Raw genomic sequence first — 21305 nt, 5'->3', positions numbered from 1 at the left:
TTGCTCTGGGGGGGGGGGAGCCCCAGCAGAGCCCCCCTTGCCCACCGCAGAGCGGGTGATGTGGGTGCATGGTGCAGTCCCCCCGTGCCCCATGCGCGCGCCCCAGTCAAAACCGGAGTCGTCCTGGTTGAAGAAAGAAATCTTTATTAATAATTTCAATAATAATAATAATAATCCTTGTAGTAATAATAATAATAATAATAATAATACTGTTTATTAGAATGGTCACACCTTTGAAGCATACAGGATGGGCCGGCGCCAGCCTGCGTGCCGGCAGCCGGCGCAGGGGCTCTGCTGTAAGGAAGAAGCCAGTACAGCGATGGAGGGAGCTTTGTACAGGGGCGGGGGCGCGGGCCAGGGTGGGGGGGCTATGTACACCGGGAATAGAAAAGGGGGAGCTCGTTGCTGGAGCATCGGGGTGTCTGCAGACTATAAAGTGAGGTTTGACGAGTGGCGGAGCCACGCGGGGTGGTGGGGCGGGGGCTGAGCGCGGCGAGGCCGCCCCGGCCGTGGCGTGGGATGGGGCTGCACCGGGGGGGGCTCCGTGGCACCCTGTGCCGCCCGACCCCGGCTGCCGCAGAGCCACCCCGGGGCCAGGGCCGGTCCCTGCGGGCGATGCAACGGCCGAGACCCCGTGCAGAGGGCCGGCAGGGTCCCTGCAGCGGGGCGGGTGGGGAGGGGGTGGCCGCGAGCACCCCGCGCGTCCCCATCCCGGCGCAGCGCAGGGGTCCCGGCGGGCGGCGTGGGTCAGGATCGCTCCCCGCAGGGTGGGAGCCCCGGGTGCGCCAGGGATGGGGCGGGAGGGGAGGGAAGGGGAACGGGAACGCAAGCGAGTTGCAAGCTCCTCTTAACAAAAATTCCCTTTAAAACGCAGAGGCTCGTCCCCCTGCAACGCCCAGCGCCTCAGCAAAGCTCCGCTCGGGAGCCGCGGCCTCGCACCCTCGACGCGCTGGCGGCCGGCACCGGGGCACCGGAGCCCGGCGACCCCCAGCGTGGGCAGGGCGGCGTGCCGCTGCGCTCCGCCGGCACCCCGCGCCGGGCGGAAAGGAAGACGTGGTGCCCGGGCCTGTGCCGCGGGCTGCCAGAGGCCCCGCGGCCGTCCCCGTGCCCGGCGGCAGCGGCTGCGCCGGGGGCAGCGCTGGGTGCATGCGGCCGGTCCGTGCGCTCCGCGGGCTCCTCCGGGACTCGCTCGCTCGGTGCATGTGTGTGGACAGGATGGGACGTTCACGTCGTTGTTGCCTCTTTGCTTTGTTGTTGCTTTGCTTTTATTTTTTTTTTGTTTTTCTTTTTTTTTTTTTTTTTTAGTTGTGTGGGTGTGTATGTGTGTGTGTGTGTGTGTGTGTTTTGTTTTTTATTTTTTTTTTTGTTTTGTTTTTGCTTTTTTGCCCTTCCCGGTCCCAGAAGGAAACGGCTGCAGTTTCACTACAACAGAAACAGAAAGGCAGAGCTGTCGCTGGAGCAACCCCTGGGCACGTGCCCGGCCCCGCACCCCGCTCAGCCCCACGGCCCTGGGGTGCCATCCCCAGGGTCCCCCCATGGCTCAGCCCCGTCCCCATGGAGCGTGCAGCAACTGCCTCCTGCCTCTCCTACGGGGTGCAGAGGGGCCGGCTCGGGGCTGCCCGACCTGCCCTGGGGGGGGATGAGCCCAGGGACCCCCGCGAGCCCAGGCTCTGGGCACCCTCGGCGGGGCAGAGACGCCGTCCCCGCTCCCTGCCACCCCCGGGCCGGGCAGGATGGACGCGGTGGGCAGCGGAGGCCGGGCGGCGGGACGGAGCAGCTTGAGGTAAACCTAGCGGAGAGCAGAGCCCGCCCGGGCAGGGGCCCTCAGGTCCTCCGGGAGGCTCAGCCTGGCTTAGTCTGCCTGGTTTGGTTTGGTTTCTAGTGAGCAGTCAGTGTTAGTGCTGTGAGGGGCTGGGTCTGTCTTGCTAGTAGGGAGTGAAGCGGCTGTACCCTCCTCGGTATAGACTAGCCTGCAACATCAAAGATGAAAAAAAAGCCAATCAGTATTCGAGAGAGAGGCAAAGCCCATTTCTTCCCTTTTTTTTTTTTCTCCTTTTTTTTTTTTTTATTATTATTTTTTTTTCTTTTAAAGTGACACCAAACTGCCTCTGTCTTGGGGGTTGTGCGGGGTGGGCACAGCCAAGGGCCCCCAGCGCTGCCCGGGGTCACTCAGGGATGGAGACGGCGCCGTCCCCAACCCCGCTGCCCTCGGCACAGCCCTGGGGCTGCCACGGCCGGGGACCTGCTCCCTGGAGCTGGGCTGGTTCCTGCCCTGCCCATCCCACAGACAGAGGGGCTGCGGGGCCGGGGGTGCCGAGGGGTGCTTGGCAGCCAGGCCCCAGCCAGGGGGACACAGGGGGGAGGGTTTCCAAAAAAAGAAAAAGAAAAAAAAAAGGAAGAAAAAGACCATTTGGCTTTGAGATCCCGCCCACAAGGGGGATTTTTCATCTTTGATGCTGGTTGCAAAGCTAGCTACAGACCACAGCGAGCACGGTGAGCACGCTCGGGTGCCCCCCGCACGCCGCTGATGGGGGCACAGCCCTGAGCCCCCCACACCTGGGGGGGGTCCTCGCCCCCCAGCCGGGCCCTGGGGGCTGCACAGGGCTTCCTCCAGTGGGGGGCTAACGGGGGGGATGCGGGGACGGTGCCCCCTGTCCCTGGGGCCAGCCTGTGTGGGGGCTGCGCTGCTCCTGCCCCCGCCGAGAGCTCGTGCTCCCCCTCCCCGCGGCCCCCGGACCCCCCCGGGCTGGCTGCAGCTCGCGTGGGGCAGGTGGGGAAGCAAAGAAAGGCAGCGGGGGCTGCGCTTACCATGGTGCCGATGCTGTACGTGGCGGCGGGGCCGATGGTGTGGTGGTAGGGGTCTGCCGCTGCGTACACTCTGCCGTAACTAGGAGCAAACACGGGGGGGGGGGTGTTAGAGACCCGGGGAGGGGTCCTCCACCCCCAGCAGCTCCCCAGAGGCTGCTGCACCCTATTTCCCTCCCCCACTACCCCATGGTCTCCCCACTTCTCCCCACCAGAAATATCCCAGGTCTGGGGGGGCACGGGGAGCTGTGGGCACCCTGATATTGCCAGCTCCATCCTCACGGCACGGGGCACGGCAGCCAGGCTGTACCGGCCTGGATGGTGCAGGGGGTGAAATGGGCATCCCCCCCCCATCCCCTCCACCCCCCCACCGGGCAGGGGCCATGCCCGTGGGCAGCGGTGCCTACCTGTCGCTGTATGCTGCTGCTGCTGCTGCGGGCTGGGCGTATCTGTAGGCGGCATAGCCCCCCTGCAGCCGTGGGGGAGACAGAGAGAGGTGGTCGTGAGGGTGGGGGCAGCACCCACCAGGCCCTGCCGGGGGAGCTCAGGGGGGCCAGGGCAGCCGGGCACCCCCAGGCACTGGCTGCAGGGACCCCGGAGCAGTGGCAGGACCCTGCGGGGAGCTGGTGCTCGTGCCACCAGGCACACACCAGCCTCATTACCATTCCCCGGGGGCTTTCACAAACATTAACCTTAAAAAATTAAATTTCTAGAGGAGAGAATGTCACCTCCCTGATCGCTTTAATGAGGTGTCACGTTAGATAAATCCTTCAGCCGCCCGCCTGAAATATCGCCAATGGCTTTTTAAACACGGAGGTTAAATGCTGGTGGGAGGCAGCGCGCCGGCGCTCGCCGAGGACATAAATCCCTCGCGGTGCTGACCCTGCAGGGGCCACAGGACCCGAGCGGTGTCACCCAGCATGGCCCTGCCTCGGCTGCCCCCAGCCCCTCACCCGTCCCCCCCTGTGCCGCGACGCCGAGCCCCAGGAGCTGGGAAGGGGCCGCAGGCTGGGCAGAGCCCCCCGGGGAGCAGCAGGGGGCTGATGACCCCCTCACCCCCCAGGACAGGGACCCCGGAGGTGGCACCAGCCCCAGCACGGCCGCACTTACGTAGATCTCGGCTCCGTAGAACCCGTCCTGGTAGACGACCCTGCAGGGAAGCGGAGGGCTCAGCGCCGTGGGGTCGCTCAGGGCGCTCATGGGCACCGCGCTCACGGCCGAACGCCCACCCGGGGTCACGCCGAGGGGATGGGGGGAGGTCGGGGCAATGGGGGGCTCAGTGCGCTCAGCACCACTGGGCACAGGGGTCCAAAACCCTTGGGTGGTGCCCGGCAGCCCCGAGGTGGGGGCGTGCAGTGGGACAAGCAGCAGAGATGTGGAGGAGCCTGGTCCCAGGCGCTGCTGGCACCCCAGGGTCGCAGAACCCCACAGCTGCACAGAAGCTGCCAGTCTGGGGCCGCTGGCTGAGATGGATTGAGGTGACACCGGGGACCTGCAGGAAGCTGCTCCCAAGGCAGAGCATGGTCGGGAAGCATTGGGATTAGGGGGTGGTGGAGAATAGGGGATGGACACATCCCACGCTGGGAGGGCAGGGACACGGGGATGGGCAGAGCGCAGCCCGAGGAGCTGACCCGGTCCCGGGGGGGCTTTCAGAGCGATGGAGGCTGGGCAGGTGCTCAGAGAGCTGTGCCTCGGTGCACAGCAACCCGGCAGTGCAGGCACTGACAGCAGCAGAATTGAGCAATTCAGCATCAAACGCGGAGCCGAGCACAAGGCGCCTCCTGGGGGGTGCCCAGGGGGGCAGAGTCAGCAGCGCAGCCAGCCAGGAGGCAGCTGCTGCAGGGCGGGGGGGCGGCAGATGAGAAGGGGCTGAGGGGCCCCGGCTGTGCCAGACCACAGCCCGAGGCGGGACCCCCACCCTGAGGCGGGCAGCACCCAGGGTTTTGGGGTCCAGGTAGCGCCATGCCCCCACCAAGCCCCCAGACCCCCCCGGCCCTGGGTACTCACGCGCCGTAGGTGGGGATGGGCGGTGGTGGGGGCGCAGCCCGGAACGTGTTGTAGACGGCGCGTCCTCGGCCCCGTAAGTGCGCCCCTCGGTAGGCCACAGCCGTCCCCGTGGCAGGGTACGGGAACCCCGTTACTGCAGGAGGCAGGGGACAAACACGGGATTTCTGCAGCAGCCCCCAACAGCACGTGACTATCACCACGGGGCATCCCGAGCCAGAGCATCCCTCTGTGCCCGCAGCACTGCCCTGGGGATGGGGCTGCTGGGGAATAGCCCCCAGGGGGTCCCCATGGTGAGGGTGATGGAAGGGGTTGTGGTGCATGCCATGGGCAGGGGGAGAGGGGCTGGGGGGCACTCAGACCGCGGCAAGGTGGAGCACGGCACAGCCACAACATGGGGCTGAGGCTCAAGGAGTTACCTGCATAGAACTCGGGGCCGTAGACAGCTCCCACCACCGGGTTCAGCTTCCAGCCTGCAGGCAGGGAGGGTTGGTGAGCTGGGGGGGGAGCCACCGTGCTGCACCCCCCTTCCCCGGTCACCCCACTGCGGCTCCCAGCCCCGGGGTGGCTGCAGGGCACGGGGCACCCCGTGGGGCTGTGCCCCCTCGTTCAGACGGGAGCAGCCACCCCTGTTTCTGGTCAAGCACCGAGGGGCATTTGCTGCGGGAGCTCAGCCGCAGCCGTGCAGCGATGGAGATGCACCCTGGGGTGCTCAGCCCCTCGGGCTGTGCCCGTGCCAGCCCGGTGCCTGCACGCACTGGTTCTTACCGTTGGTGTAGGGGTTCGCAGCCTTCTTGTTCGTCATGACCCGGGCCGTGGCGTTGTTCACCTGAGGAGAGAGGGGACGAGAGAGCTCAGCGCCTGCGGGCAGGGGGCTGGCGAGGCCGCGGTCCTGGCCCGTCCGGCCGCACTCTGTGCGCGCTGCTGCTGCTCCGAACGCTGGAGGCAAGGACGAGGGGAGCGGGGACAGCAGGGTGAGGGGACAGCAGGGGGAGGCTCTCCTACAGCTGCACCACGCGTGGTGCCGCCCTGACACAGCGCCGCACCGAGCATCCCTTGGGCTGGCTCCCGATGCTGGGCTGAGGCTGAGCGGTGCTGGGCTCAGCCACCTCCTGTCCCCACCGCACGCCTGCTCCTGGCTGCAGAAGGGATGCAGGAGCCCTGGCAGCTCCCGCCAGCACCTGAAGCTCCTGCCTGGCCATGGATGAGGGCCACATCCTCGGAAAGCAGGGCCCATCCGTGGGTAGCGCTGAGCCCTGCCGGGGTGTCCGTGTCCAGCTCCCTCCAGGCACTGCTCTGCTTCCCCTGCTCCTCAGAGCTCAGCTCGGTGCCACGCAGACAAGGAGCAAAGCCTGCGCCTGCCCGGCTGCCTGAGCAGCCTTTGGGGTTGGGAAGCAGCGGGTGCAGGAGGAGAGCTGTGGGGAGCACCCTGCCCGCCCCTACAGGGGAGCTGGCACAGGCACGCATCCCCGTCCTCCCTGCCACGCACGGGGCAGCTGCCCCCCACCAGGCAGAGGGGCTGGGAGCCTGCTGGGCTCCCCCGGCACCGTCAGGGCACAGCCAGCCCCCGGCTCGGTGCCCCCCAGCTCTCCCTGGGTTCGCCTGAGCCAGTCCCTGCTCGCTGTCCGTGGAGACCTCCCTGCAGCTCCAACGCATGCTCCCCGTGCTGCATTCACGGACGCATGCACGCGCCGGGCAAGCACCCCCGGGAACATGCGGGACCCCCGCAAGCTGAGCCGGTGGCCCCGGGGCCGCTCAGCGTGCGTGGCCCTGCCCGGGCCCCCCACCGTGGGCACGAGGGCACAGAGGCAGAGGCAGCGCGGGGCAGGGGGGAGCCCCCGCAGCCCCCGGGCAGCTCTGCCCTGCCTGCACCCCCGGCCGGGAGAGGGGCTCGGGGCAGCGCGGGGGATGCACAACACACGGCAGGCAGGGCACTAGCACACTTATCTGAGCACCTCAATCTTCCGGCCCTCTACGATCGTGCCATTCAGCTTCTCTCGTGCCCGGTCGGCATCTGTGCTAGTTTCAAAAGTTACAAACCCAAAACCCTGTGAGCAGAGGAGAAAAGGAGAAAGAAAGAGACAGAGAGAGACAGAGAGAGAGAGAGAGAGCGAGAGAGAGAGAGAGAGGGTGTGGGGACAGAGAGAGAGAGGGGGTGAATCAGGAGAGCTGGCAGAGGAGATGAGGCTGCCGCTGTGCGGAGACGGAGCGCCCGGGCCAGGTCCCCGCTGCGCCCGGGGGTCCCGGCTGAGGGCCCGGCATCGCCCACGAGCTGGGAGAAGAGTCTGGGAGAGGGGCACAGAAAGCAGGGAAGATACAACAGAGACATCCACACACAGAGGGACACGAGCCGCCTCGTGCAGGCGCGGGACAGAGCGAGCCCCCCCCCTCCCTCCGGCGCTGGGGCGCAGACACCCGCGCGTCCCCTCCGGCTGGCGCAGGGCACCAGGAGGCTGCTCCCCGAAAACGGGCACCCCGAGCCTGGGGGCTGCTGGTGCCTGGCCCTGCCCCGGTCCTGTGCCCACCTCGGGGTGCTCCCAAGGGGCGAGGGGCAGCAGCGCAAGGAGCAGGAGGGGAGGGGAGAGCGGGCAGAGCAGCCCCCAGGGCACCTCAGGTGAGCCGTGCCTGGCCCTGGGGCTCGCTGCAATGGCCCCGGGCTGGGGCAGCACCCACCTTGGAGCCCCGCTCATTGAAAATGATCTCCACGTCAAGGATCTTCCCGAATTGCTGCAAGCAGAGAGAGCAGAGGGTGAGTGCCTGCAGAGCCCCCCACCAGGGCTGGTCCTGGGGGCCCCTCGGTGCCCTGCAGGGCTCAGCCTGAGCACAGCCCCGTGTCCCCCCCATGGTAGCCCCCTTCCAGGATCTGGGGGTGTCACTTTACAGCTAATTAACCTTCCACCACTCTAAATCTTAATGAGGGCTGGGAAGGGGGTGAAAGGAGAGGGACAAGGGCTCTGTTCTCACTCCTCCATGCACGGGCCTCAGCCTGACAGCCCGGCTGTTAACCAGGGTGGAAAGCCCACTGCCCACCCCCTCTGGCCAGCAGCAGGGGAGGCTGGAGGTCCTGCAGGCTGGCCCAGGACCCCGCTGGGGCTGGGCAGAGGGGCTGGGGCAGAGGGGACCCCCAGGGAAGGACGGTGCCAGGACCCCCACAGTGACCGAGCGCCGGAGCTGAGGGCAGCGGGACGGGGGTGGCTGCACGGGGCAGGACTCACCCCGAACATTTGCCGCAGGTCGGGGTCCCGGAATCGGAAGGGGATGTTGGAGACGTGTAACCTCTTGGGCTGCTGCTTGTCTGTGTTGTCTGAGGAATGTAGCTGCTGGCTGTCTGTCTGTGCCGCCTCGTCTGTCTGCTGCGGGAGCATCACCACCTTGTCAGCCCCATGTCTCCTCGGGGGGACTGCCCCTAATCCCCTGCTTGGCCCTGCAGCCCCCAGGGGCACCCCCCAGCCCCGTGGTCCCCATTCCCTGGGCAGCACTGTGCCAGCCTCCTGGGTCTCTCCAAGCACCTGGTGCTGAGCAGGGGTCCCCGCTCTCAGGAGAGCAGCTCCATGGGCAATGGCATCACCCACCCCATGAGTGGCACTGGGGAGGAGAGGCTGGGTGAGGGAGGGCAGGAGACCCACGGAGATCCAGCCAGCACCGCGTGGCTCCGTGCCCAGGGACCAGCACCGCAGCACGCGTGCGTGCCCAGGGCAGGGGGCCGGGAGGGGCAGACCCCACACACGAGGCTGCGGTGGCCAGGCTGGGAAGTGCTCAGCTCAGCACTTTCCCCCCCGAGCTGCATTACAACCACATAATTGAAGCTATCTGATTGGAAAGCAGCCAAGCAGGTAGATTACAAGTGATTAGAAATGACAGGGGGGCTGCAAGGGAGGCAGGCAGCCAGCGCATGCTCCGGCTGCCCCGGCCACTGCGGGGACGCGCGGCCCCGGCCCCCCGAGGGGCTGCAGCCCGCTGGGTGCCGCCTGCTGCCCCCACACCCAGCCCGCAGCCCCCCCAAAGTGCCTCTCCCTTACCGGTACCGTCTGCGTCCCTGCTATGGACTGTGTGCTGGCGTCGGTGCCCGGCTGCTCGGCGTGGCTCTGTGCTGGTGTGTAGAGGGTCATGGCGTGCTCCGGTACTGTGCTTTGCCCCGAGTAGTCCTGCGTGGGGTGGGGGTGCGGCGGCGCGTACTCTGCGGGGATGCCGTTCTGGGGGGGCGGGGGGTACTGGGCCGGGGGGTAGGGCTGAGCCATCGCGTCAGGTGGAGCCGTGGCGTCCTGGTTGCCCTGCAGAGACAGCGGCGCCGTGCCCCTTACCTGCTGGCTCCCGCCGCCCTCCCCGAGGTGCCGGGGCTGCGCCCTGCCTGGGGAGCGCTCTGGGGCTCTGCGGACGGACCCCAGAGCCCCCCCCGACCCCCCCACCCTGCCCCTGCCTTCGGTCCCCATGCCAACCTCTGTGCCATCCCCGTGCTGCAGCAGCTCCCGTGCCGCATCGCCCGCTGTGCCTGCCCCGTGGCCGAGCCCCTCTCCGCTCCCCACTCTGAGCAATCCGTGACTGCCCTGACGCGCCTTGGGCAGGGGGAGGATGGGGGGGCTGGGGGGGCAAGGCACAGAGGGGACCAAGGCTGTGGCTCCAGCAGGGACTAGCAGGGGGAGCCTGCACATCGCCCTCTTGGAGATGGAAACCAGGGCAGCCTCAGTTTGAAGGCCAACAGGGGGCAAAGCGCAGCGGCAGCACCGGCACCCGCCACCATCCTGCACGCCCTGGAGCCCGGCCAGGAGGGCACTGAGGAAGGAGGGCAGCAGGGAGGGCAGGGCCGTCAGATGGCCTCTTGGCAAACAGCAGGCAGGCATCAATTAGCTGCTAAATATTTGATTAGGCCCTTTGCTGTAACGCAGCTGGCCTGGCCACCCTGGGCAAACGAGGTGAGCTGCACCTGTGCCATGGCCCCGGGGCTGCCCACGGCTGCTGCGGGGCTGGGGGATGCCGTGGGGCTGGGGGATGCCGTGGGGCTGCCCTCCTGCCCCCCTCCCTCCTGCACAGCCCCCCGGCCCCGCATGCACCCACAGGCTCCCGCGCCCCCCACGCACGTGCCCACCGCCGAGCGCAGCCCCGCGGATGCTTTACAACCCGCCGCGGCCGCCTCTCGCCCATGAAATACATCTGCGGCTCAGACCGTGGAGACAAGCTCCTTAATTGTGTGTGTGGCCGATTTATGGTGCGGAGGGACGCTGGGGAAGGGTGGAGAAGAGGAGGGGGGGGGGTGGGGGCCGTGCCGCCAGCCGTGATCCCCCACCTGCCGCGGCCGTCGCGCCTGCAGGGGAGGCAGCAGAGCCTGTGCCGGGGGCGCGGGGGGGGGGACCACATGCAATGCAAACCCAGCGTGAACGATCCCGCTACAGATCTGCAAGTCATTCACAGGCTCGCGAGCGTCTTCCCGTGCTGACTCAGCTGCCCGGGGCCGCGCCAGCCAGCTGCGCCTGCCAGGGGCTGGGGCTGGCGGTGCTGCAGGGCGGCGGAGCCCCCGGCCCCCCGGCACTGCCCCCGGGGCAATGCTGCTGCCTCGCTGCTCGCCCCGCTGCTCGGCCTTTCCCCCGCGCACCCTGTGCCTGAGCCCGCTTTGGGAGGCGAGCAGATGCCCCGGCCACGCTCCCAGCGCCCAGCTCTCCCTGCCAGCATCCTTAGTGCGTGCACGGAGCCGGCAGCGCGAGCATCTTGCAGGGCTCCCGTGCCCCCCTGTGCTCATCTTTGCTGCCGCCACAACCAGGATCAGCCTCCAGCTTGCAGGCACTGAACGGCCTCCTGCGGGGGCTCGGCTCGGCCCCTTCTCCAAGCCTTCAGCAGCGAGGTTTTTAGTTTGGGTGGGCAAACCCAGCCCAGACGGCAGAGCCAGTCCCTGCCCCACTCCATCCTGGTGCCCGGTGGCAGGGCTGCATCCAGCCCCAGGAGCTGGGCACCCCGGCCCCGATGGCTGCAGGCAGTGCGAGCAGAAGCCCTGGGGATGTCCCAAGCAGGAGGAGCTGTGGGGTGGCAATGGGGACACAGACAGGGGCCGGGGCAGGGGCCGGCCCCACCTGCACAGGTCTTGGGCCCCGCTGGCTCCTCGCCAGCCAGCCCCGACAGCCACGTTCATATCCGTTATTAATTAGGGCTGTCGCAGTGCTTGTCAGCCCAAGTATTATTTCATTCAGGGACCATTAGGTTCCCCTGTTTTGCTGCTTGCCATCTCCAGGGCTGCTGGTGCTGCAGAGGCGCAGATCTACGGCTCCCGCGCGCCTCCCTCCCACCGCGCGCTGCCCACCAGCCCTGGCCGGGACAGGAGCTGCTCCCTGCTCTGGGGGTCCCGTGCAGGGTTTGGGGTGCTCGGCTCCACGGTGGGCTCTGCAGGGTGAGGGATCATCAGGGGTTTGGCTGAGGGTCACCACTGCTGCCCGCTGCCGCTCAGCTCTCCGCACCCAGCACTGCCCTGTCTGCCCGTGCTGCCGGCTCCAGGCTGCCTGGCGGAGCCGTTGCCAGTGCCCAGCGGGGTTTGGGCTCACAGAGCACGGCCACGGGGTGAGGACGCGGGGACCCCTGCAGCCGGGTGCCCCCGTTTCGGGCCGTGTGGCCCGTGAAGAGGTGCCAGCCCCTGGGTGTCGGGGCCGCAGGGCTCCGCCGGGTGTCCCTGCTTGCTCACCGCAATTCCCTGCTGGGGCTGCTCCCGCATGGCGCTTTACAGGGCGGCTTTCCGCATTTTCATTAAAAGATATTCTGGTTATTAATGGCCCGTAGCCCTCATTTAGTAAATGAGACAGGAGATTAGCGCGTTGCCCGAGACCGAGCGTGGAGCAGAGCAGGCGGAGCTCAGCACGGCGCAGGGGGTGCGCACGGTGCCCAGCCGCCTCTGCTCCCCACACTGCCCAGGCAGGATGAGACCCCCGGGCCCAGCCCCTGCCCTGTCCCCCTGTCCTGTCCCCGTCCTGTCCCCCTGGACCCTGTCCCCCTGGGCCCTGTCCCCCTGCCCTGTCCTCAGCTCAGCCCCACGCAGCCACTGCTGCGGCAGGCCGGCGCTGCCTGCACCCTGGCAGGCAGGGGGTGGATATCATCTTTAGCTGATTAAATGTCCCTCATTAACGAGTTTCTTTAATTAATGAAGTTTTTTTTGTTTGCTCCACTTGCTTTCTCCCCACCGCACTCTGCCTCCTCAGCACAATCCAGGCCATTTCCTTTCAAGTCATTTAGCGCGTGGGGCCGGTTCCTGCCGACGCCGCACTTTGGTGATTGTGCCTGTCAGCGCGGGGCTGACGACGCCATTTTTAACATTTTCTCCTTTTTAAGAAAATAACGCACCAGAACCCCGCGAGCACACGGGAGGCGTCCGCACAGCCGGCCGAGCGCAGCGTCACGCTCACGGGAGGTGCCAGCGCCCCGTGGCACAGCAGGCAGCGCTGCCTGCCCCTCCAGGGTCGGTGTCACTCCTGGCTCCCGAGCTCATGGGGTGTTCCCGGGGAGGACAGGCAGCCCGGACAGCGGCGGCTGTGCTGCTGCAGTGAGCGGTTATCAGCCGCTTGTGATAAGGATCTCCCCGGGCCACCAGCCTCGGGCAGGCAGCGCGGTGGCCCCGAGGTGGCCGCAGAAGGGGACGCGAGTATTTCTTCACTCCACGCACGTGTTGTCACGGGCTCAGCGCGCTTTGCACGCCACCTGCGGTGGCACGGGGACTCCTGCAGCACTCCAACCCCAACCCCGCACAGCTGGGCCAGGGTCCTGACCCCACCACGGCACCAAGGCGGCCACGAAGCAGCAGCTCCTCCGCGCCACGAGCCCGGGTGCTGTGGGGTCAGCCCCGGGTGCTGCTCATGGCCCCTGGGGACCGACCGCCTGCTGCCACGTGCAGGGAAGCAGCGAGGAGCCTTTGCATCCAGAGCAAGGGGAGCCGCAGCGGGCAGTGGAGCCGAGCTCGGGCAATGCCCTGGTGGCAGCAAGACGAGGGTCCCGGCACGGCCCCGGGGCTGCCCCAGCTCCTGTGCGGGCGCAGCGCTCCCGTGCAGCGGGGCTGCCACGAGGCTGTGCCGCTGCGGCCGCCTGCGTGCCAGCCACGCCGTCTCCTCTTCGATCCAGCCGCTCTCTCATGCTAATGACTGTCAACATGAAACAGAGGCCGTGAAGGGGAAGAAAATTACTCCCTGAAAAGGAATTGACTGATCCCCGTCATTTCTCAAGGAATCACTGACCTGTGAATATTTCATTACCCAAAATGCTGCGCCATCCATACAAAGCAGAGCTCCGGGGCCCTGGGGCAGCACAGCCGCAGATCCCGGGCTGGAGGGGGCGCAGGGCCCCACGCGTGGGGGGCTCACAGCGGGGACGTCCCGGCCGTGGGCAGCCCCTGCCCACCCCACGCTGTGGCACAGCCCACAGCACCCCTCAGCCAGGGAAGGAGCAGTGAAAGGAGGCGCGGAGCTGGGGGCGGCAGCCGCGGCACTCAACGTCTTCATTAAGGACGTGGCAGGGGAGGGGTGAAGAGCCGGCTAATGGCAGCTGCCAAGGATGCTCCGCTGGGGAGCTCTGCAAAGAGCAGGGAGGACGCAGATTGAGCAGGCAGGGACCCCACGGCAGCACAAGACTCAGCCTGGGACATGCGGCTGGAGGAGCAGGAGGGGATGCAGGGCAGCGCAGAGGAGCCACCTCCTGGGTGCACCTCCGGCTATGGGGGAGCCCACCCCGGGCTGGGACCCTGCCGGGGACATCTCCCCTTGCAGCAGGGGTGGCTCCTGCTCGTGCTGTGAGCCTGGGTACCACCGACAGCTAGGTGGCACCCGGCGGGAGAGAGGTGGCCGTGGAAGCACCATGCGCCAGCACAGCCGCTCTGGGCACAGCTGGTGGCACGTCCCTGTCACCTCCGGCACAGGGGGGACGGGGCAGGGGGGGACGGGGTCCAGCATGGGCTCCTGCCTCCATCAGCCGGAAACTTAGGAGCTGAGGCTGCATGAAATATTCATGAAGTAAATGGTGCAATTTCATCTGCATTCAGCCAACTTCATGTATATTTCAGAGTATTATGAAATGATAATGTTGTGTAACTGAGGCGAGACGGGGGTGCTTCGCGGGGGCTCCGGGCTGCCGCCACCTCCCACCCCCCCCACACCCCGGTGACATTTCCCGGGCTCACATGTACCTGTGTGGGGAGGGACGGGGCTGCATCACTGCTGGAGACGGGCCAGGATCCGGCCTGCCCAGGGCTGCACCGAGCGGCAGCACCAGGACGCACGGCGCTGCCCTCCGCTGCTGAGCGCTGCTGCTGGTGCCAGGCTCACCCCGCGCAGCCCCAGCTCCCAGCCTGCAGCTCTGGGGATGCCGCCGGAGAGCTGCGTTGTGCTGCCCCCCCGCACGCAGCTCATCCTGCAGGCATGCCAGAGCAGCGCAGACCCAGCGTTTGCATACACCCGCCAGGATTTCCAGGAGCGCTCGGTCTCCAGCAGCCACTAAAGGGCTTGGGAAAGCCAGGCACACGAGGCACAAGCGTAGCTGCAGAGTCCTGGGCACGGGGACAGGCTGGGAAAGGAGCCGTGTCCCCAGCGGTGTCTGCTCCAGCTGCCTGCTCCTGCTGAGCCCCTGCAAACAGCCGTGCCTCGGCTGGGCACTGCCTGCTGCTGCTCCAGGGCTGGCCCAGACACCACCGAGGCTGGTCCCTGAGGCTCCTGGTGGTGACCCCTGAGCAGCACAGGGAGCCCCGCAGCCTCCAAAAAAGCTGCTAGCACCAACACCTGAGCTGCAGCAGCCGTGCATCCTGCACCCTGTCCCACTGTGGGGACAGCCACACCTCCTGCTCCCCACAAGCACCAGGCACCCCTGCACCACAACCAGCCCCTGCACAGCCCTGCCTGGGAGGATGGATGTCCCTGCTCTCCGGGCCCCTGCCCATGTTCCCCTCACCCTACTGGGCAGCGGCGCCGGCCCGGGACCCTGTGCCCAGGTCCCAGCCTCAAGCACCAGCATCAGCAGGAGCCAGCAGCTGCGATGTTGGTTGGTATTGGTGCCCCCTGAGCCCAGCTCTCCGGCTGCTCCCTGCGCACTGCGCGCAGACCCCACGGAGCAGAGCCCAGGCAGGATGCGACAGCGCAGGACTCGGCGAGTTGCAGCCTTGGCAGGACCCAGGGCCTCGTGCCTCCCCTGCGAGCACCGCAGCAGCTGCAGCCCACCCGTGCTGCCCATCGCGATTTGCACCCCGCAGACACACCGAGCGTGCGAGCTCGCAGGGACGGTGCAGGCCGGGAGCCAGCTGCTCACAGCCCTCCCGAACTCATTTCTGTGACAGTGCCACTGTGACAACCACACGTCCCCTGCCACATCCCACCTCTAGACCCCTGCCACCACCACGTCACTGCGATGCTGCCGCAGAGCTGCCCGTGTCAGGCCCCAGCAGCCGCACGTGGAGCTCGCCGGCACGCAGCCCGCTGACCAGGCGCATGCGCGCGGCGGCAGCGTGGGCGCTCGGTAAACACGCACCCGCGTGTGCACGCGGAGACAGGCTCCCTCACGCAACCCTCTCTAATAGGCAGTCAGGAGCATAATTTTTCCTCTAATTACATATTCAGCACTTCTGAGAAAATGAGATTTTGGTAATTCAATTGGACTGAGAAGCAGGGCTATAATAAAATGAAATTTGTAACAATCGCACAGTTAAATTAGTTAAATGGAGAGGAAGGAGCTGTGGAAAATTGACCCCTCGATCTCCTAAAGACTAATCAGACATTTGAACTGAGTTGTGCTAACAAAGCCCCTGGGGTGTTGCAGAGGCAGAGAGAAGGGAGGAGATCGGAGGTGTGCGAGGGAGGAGCTGGAAAGCAGCCAGGGTGCGGGGTGCCACGGGGCCCTCTGCTCCCGGTGCCGGGTTAGGAAGGGTCTGGCGGGCAGGGTACCAGGCAGTGCCGGTGCTGTGCCCTCTGCAGCAGCCCCACGCTGTCCCGGTGATGCCTGCCCCGTGCGGCCACCAGCTCCCAGCACTGGCCAGTGCCATGGCAGGCACGCGCCGCATCCTTGCCGGATCCTTGGGGCACAAAGGCGCACGGACAGGCAGCAGGCGGCCCCTCTGGAGAGGGAACAGCAGGGGCACGGGGCAGTGGTGCCCAGCGGTGGGACCACAACCTCGGCACAGCAGCACAGCACTGGCCAGAAGCAGGGACAGGGACAGGCATGGCACGGCACAGCACCCTGCAGCACCCCGGGTGGGTGCGCTTGTCCTGGGGGGTGGCGGGCAGAGGGGCGTCCCACCAGCTGGAGGGGCTCTGCAGCAGGTACAGAGTAATTAGCCTCAGTATTTATCTTGTTCGTCTTCTTATTTTTTCTTGTAAAGGAAAAGGAGAAAAAGGCGAGTTTCTCATTTGCAAGTTAATTAGTCTAATTAGCTCTAATTAAGAGCTCCCCACACAATGCAGATCACAAATAAGCTGCAACTGTCGCCTGCTCTCGCTCTTCTCTCCCTATTTTTGATTTTATACCAGAGACTCTAGAAGGCCCCAGCCTGCCCCGCAGGACAGCCCTGCTGCCTGCTCTGCGGCTCCCCATCCTGCTCGCTCCCTCCGCATCCTTCTCCATCCCCAAAATCAGGCATTTCCCCCCCTGCTCCCCCACAGCCCCGGCTCCCGGCCCAGTGCCCCTGGCACCAGCCGCAGCCCCACCAGCACGGCGCGTCCCCGGCCGCGTGCCCGGGCCAGCCGGGCAGAGTGCTGCAAAGAAACAGAGAGAAAGCTGCTGGAAAATGAATTTCCTGGGCCCAAAAGCAGCCGACCGGGCGATGGCAGGTTCGGGAGCACACGCACTGCTGCGGGATCCTCAGCCCAGCCGCAAGCTGCAGGAGGTGCGGGGATGCTGGGGGCAGAGCGCGCCCCAGCACCGTGCCGGGTGCGGAGCAGGGGCTGGAAAGTGGCCGTGGCACCCCGAGCACAGCTCCTGCTGCTGCGTCCTGCCTCACGGCCCTGCACCGCCTCGGCACCGCCAGCTCCCGGCCCCTGCTTCGCTGCAGCGCGGCTGGAGGAGGCGCGATGGCAGGAGGGGAGCAAAGGGTGAGAAGTTCGGGGGCCGCGCGGCGCGTCAGCAGCCCCTGCCCACCTTCCCCCGCACCGCCGAGGGAACAGATGTTGCGTGGCGCTGAGAAACAGCAGCAATCATGTCAGTTTATGTGTCATTTTCTACTTGGGTAATGTGAGCAGTGAAGGATCGCTGCTCGGAGACGAGATGAAAATCATGACAAAGTGCTGCAAGCCCAGCACTTTGGCGAGGGGGAGCCGGAGCAGCCAGACCTGCCTCGTGCCTGGCTGCTCACCAGGAGCCCTGCAGCGAGCCCCTGCCGCCAGCACAGCCCGGGCTGGCCGGGCCCTGGGGCACGCACCCGCAGCAGCCCGGGGCCGGGTGCCATGGGACGAGGTCTGGCACCCGCTGGGCACGCAGCCACCTGGTGCCACGGCCACTTTCCAGCCCCAACACCCGCTGCAAGCCCGCGAGGGCCAGCAGAGCTCCCCCAGGAGCAGGCGCAGCAGCTCCACGGCTCTTGGATGGAGAGGAAACGGCTGAGATGCCCCGAGCATGGGAGCGAGACCCAGCTCTGCAGGGTGCTGTGGCAGCCAGGTCCCTGGTCACCGGCCGGTCCTGCCCGGTGACACCCGCGTGTCCCCGGCGTGGAGGCTGGGGGCTGCCTGAGCGCTGCTCGCTCCCGACACCATCTCTGTGAACTCCCTCCTCCGACTGGGTCTCCTTCCAGGGCTCGTCTCACTCTGTTTAATAGGTTCTCGGTGCCAGGGATCACATCTCAGCAGTGCTGCTTACACAGGGGGCTGGAGCGAATCCTGCTGATGCTGTGCAAACCCAATTTGTAAGATCCATGCAGTGCAGACAGGACGTGAAGGCTGCCGGGGTGGGGGCCCTGCTCCGGGGGGGGGTTAGATGCAGGAGCTGGCGACCGCCAGAGCCAGCTGGATGCTCGGGAAGGTGCGAGAGAGGCAAAGCAAGAACCTGCCGGGGAGACACTGGTCACGGACAGGGGGGCTTGAAAGGGGGGGTGGAACTGAACCAGACCCCTCGCAGGCAGAGACCACGGCCCAGGGAGACGCCTGCCCTGTGACAGCCACCAGAGACCCCTCGCCCGGCTGCGACCCCACCTCACCCCGCTGCCTTTCCACGGCTCTGGCCCAGCTCCGTGCACTGCTCAGCGCCTCCCTGCCCGCAGCCCACGGAGCTCAGCACCGCAGGCTGGGCTGCAGCACCAGCTGCGCCACGGGCTGCTGCAGCACCTGCTCCACCAGCGCCGCCGCTGCTCCCCTCTGCCTCGCTGAGCGCCAGGGAAGGCGACGCAGGTTAAAGCCCAGCTAGGGGTGCCTGGGGCTCAGCCCCGCTTGGCAGCGGAGGTGTGAAGCCCCCCAGGCAGGCTGTCACCCCAAGCTTGCTCCGCAGCAGTGCTCTTACACCGAGCCGGTCCCGGTCTGGGATTGCAGAGCCCCCAACCACGCTGCTGGGCTCACACCGGGGCAGGGGCTCGCGGGGCAAAATCTGCTCCTGCTGAGGGGCCCCAGCAGCCAGCACGTCCCCAGGCACAAGCCGGGATGTGCGGCACCGCCTTGAAGCCCCCCCAGGCACACAGCATGCAGGTGCCCGCGTGTGCTGCGCACCACTGAGCCCGTCCCCACGCTCAGCCTGCAGCCGGAGCTGACGCCCGGGGCTGGCATTTACCAGCATCGTGCTCTGCTCACCCGTGCCGATGGCTCCCCTGCCCCTGCTGCCGCCTGGGTGAGATCGGGGGTGCCGAGGCCAGCCCAGCCTGGGGCCGCCGCTTCGGCAGATGGCATGGCACCAGCACGAACTTTCCAACCATTGGTTTTGATGGGCTCTGAGTCCCACCGCCCCCAGGCCCTGCATTGCAAGGCTGGGGAAAGGCAGTTATCTGCCTCAGACATTTGGGTTCCTCCTGCACAGCCTCCAGCGTTTCCCAGTGACGCTGCTTTTTCTTTTTCCACTCTTTTCCATCCCCTCGCAGCCCCACGTCCTGCCCCGTGCTCCTGCTCACCCGTACAGCTGCCCCGAGGGGACCAAACCACCACGGAAGCATTGGAGCAGGGCGGCACCGCTGCTGCTGCCTGCGGGGACACCCCAATAATGGGGGCTTGGAGCTGGGGGTCCCCACCACGACTTGCCCAGCGGTGCCGTGGCCGATGGACGCAGTGCGTCCGTGCCGAGCTGGCAGTGGGGAGCTGAGGCTGTGCAGAGCCCAGGAGGAGCTGGGAGCTGGGCTCCAGCTGGGAAATTCACCCCAGGCGCTGCCCTGCCTGCACGCCCGGCCCCACTGGAGGTGCAGAAGGGTCTGGGGGCACCCACGGGGCGCGGGTGGGGGGAACTGGCGGGGGCAGGCTGAGCCTGGCAGCCTAATTAGCCTTTCTTCTGTGTTAAACCCCATCCCTCCGATGACTGCCTGTAATGCTTTAAAGAATGATAGATACTAAATCTAATTTAATCTACTCATTCACCCATCACTATAGTACTAAAATAAGAATCTACCTATAAAAAGAGCATCGCCAGGCAGAGTAGGCCTAAATTACAGCTATTGTGGGAAAACCAGCTTCACAAAAGCTAAAATTAATGCCAGTGTTTTCAATATATTAAAAAAAAAGGAAAACATGTTTTTTTTTGCAGCTTTCAAGCCTGTCCTCCCCTGTGCAGGAGCCGAGGAAGCTGCAGTGCGGGACGTGCCCGGGAGCCACAGAGCCACCGAGCAGCCGGGTCCGGGCTCCCGGCTCTGCGAAATGCGCAGGCAGGGGGAAGAAACCAGCTTTTAAATGAACCCGCTGCAACACGCTACAAGATCGCTAGGAATAGACTTGCTCCCTAAAAATATAATATGCTAAACTTGGCAGCAGCCCTTTTGGAGAGGAATTTTCCAAGCAGCCTTTTTGCAGAGGCTGTTTCCCCAGCAGCTCGGGCGCTGCTCAGATGAGGCGGCTGCGCCGCGGGCAGCACCAAGGGACCGCGGGGAGCAGGGACACCCCGACGTGCCGCCAGGCGAGCAGCTCGGGGTCAGCTCCGTGGGACTGAGCCCACCTGGAAGTGAACCCGAGCTCACGAACAGCCCCGGCATGCCCGTGGTTCCCTGCACAAGATGCCTGCACCCAGGGCTCTGCCGCTCTGATGCTGATGCTGAGACTGAGCCTGGGGCTGTTCCGGGTCAGCAGGGCGCCTCTTCCTGGAGCGATTAGCTGCTCCTTTATAATTATAGAGCAGACACTTCCAGCAGTGACTGATTCCTCCCTTAACTGAACGCAACAATTGAGGTCTCCCTGTATGCTGAGGCCCTCCCTGAGCAAGCAGCTCAACGTTGCACCAAAGCCCAGTAAGGACAGAGCCTTCCCGGCTCCCTCCCGGCTGCCAGCCCCGCTCCCGACCCCATATCCTCGCCAGGGGCTGGCTGTCCTCACACCCTGCTGGGCAGGGAGCACGGGGACGCTCGATCACCCCATGTCTGCAGCACAGAGAGCTGGGGTCTGGGGCTGGGACTGGGGCAGGAGCCGAGCTGCCCCGGCTGCGAGGTGCGCGGCTGTTCCCGTGAGCTGCCAAAGCCCCATTACAGCGAGATTTCCCCCGTGTTTGGCTAATCCAAGTTTTTTCAGGCAACTTCGTTTCTTGCTCCTTCCCTCAGAGGCTGTCGCTATTGAAAATAAGAGTGCTGGGGCACACAGACACAAGCTGCCTCTGCGGGAACAGGCACAGCAAGCGCCACGGAGCTCCCGAAGGGGCACCCACTGCCTTGGGGGACTTGTGGGGTCAGCGAGCCACAGGGACTGCTTGTGCCTGCCCAGCACTGGCCCCACAGCTGCACGGCATCCCAGCCCACCTGCATCCAGCACAGCCACCGGCACGCACCTCCCCAGCCGCCTGCGGGGCTCCAGCTCCCCGTGCTGCACCCACACCGGTGGCAGGACGTCTGCCTTGCTACGCGGCCACACGGGCTCCAGGCTCATGACTGCAACCCAGAAGTCCGAGGTGAACGTCCCCCAGCCAAGCTCAATTCCGAAAAGCAGTTTGTTGAAGTCTTCCAGGTGTCTCCAGCTGTGCACAGGTGAAACGAGCCCACGCTGGCTCGAGGCGAGCTCTGGTGCACCTGGGTACGGGCACACACCCAGAAGCAGCATCGCTGCCCCGCAGGCTCCTGGTGCATCGAAGCAGCTGCTCCTAAAATCCAGAGTGAAGCCAGGGACAAAGCGCTGACACTGAACGACCTGGGCAGAGACACCGTGCCCCAAGCAGGCCCCTGGCTCAGACAGGCAGACGAGGAGCACCAGCAGCATCCTCCCGTGCCCTTTCCCCACATGACTGCTGCCAGCCATGCCCCTTCCTGACGTCTTGTTGCCAGCTCACCACAAACAGCATCGTCTCCAGACCCTGGGTACAGAACCCCACCGACAGACAAACTCGGGGGAAAGGACAGAGGCTTTGGCTTCCATCTCACTCCTTAGTGGGTGAAAATCCAACTCCAAATCTCTCGATAA

At 66.0% G+C, this 21305-nt stretch overlaps 1 protein-coding gene across 9 annotated transcripts in view; it reads right to left on the bottom strand.

Annotated features, from left to right (window-relative positions):
• Positions 1-1361: 1361 nt before the first annotated feature.
• The window catches only part of RBFOX3 (RNA binding fox-1 homolog 3), a 164137-nt gene continuing 144193 nt past the window's right edge, over positions 1362-21305 (bottom strand). For 6 of the 9 annotated variants that reach the window (XM_032199658.1, XM_032199649.1, XM_032199656.1 and 3 more), the window contains 11 exons: positions 8829-9080; positions 8025-8162; positions 7483-7536; positions 6765-6857; positions 5578-5638; positions 5229-5282; positions 4813-4945; positions 3916-3955; positions 3213-3274; positions 2809-2887; positions 1563-1970 (listed from right to left, as the gene is read on the bottom strand). In XM_032199658.1, the coding sequence (XP_032055549.1) occupies positions 1926-1970; positions 2809-2887; positions 3213-3274; positions 3916-3955; positions 4813-4945; positions 5229-5282; positions 5578-5638; positions 6765-6857; positions 7483-7536; positions 8025-8162; positions 8829-9047 (978 nt within the window). In that variant the 5' untranslated portion in view covers positions 9048-9080 and the 3' untranslated portion in view covers positions 1563-1925. Of the gene's footprint in view, positions 1423-1562; positions 1971-2808; positions 2888-3212; positions 3275-3915; positions 3956-4812; positions 4946-5228; positions 5283-5577; positions 5639-6764; positions 6858-7482; positions 7537-8024; positions 8163-8828; positions 9081-21305 lie in introns of those variants that run through there. The other 3 variants (XM_032199654.1, XM_032199653.1, XM_032199657.1) reach the window with 3 other exon arrangements.

Source organism: Aythya fuligula, chromosome 18 (assembly GCF_009819795.1).
Source record: "Aythya fuligula isolate bAytFul2 chromosome 18, bAytFul2.pri, whole genome shotgun sequence".
NCBI classification, from domain to species: Eukaryota; Metazoa; Chordata; class Aves; order Anseriformes; family Anatidae; genus Aythya; species Aythya fuligula.
Note: the sequence above shows the minus strand (reverse complement) of the source record. Positions and strands in the feature narration are given on the sequence as shown.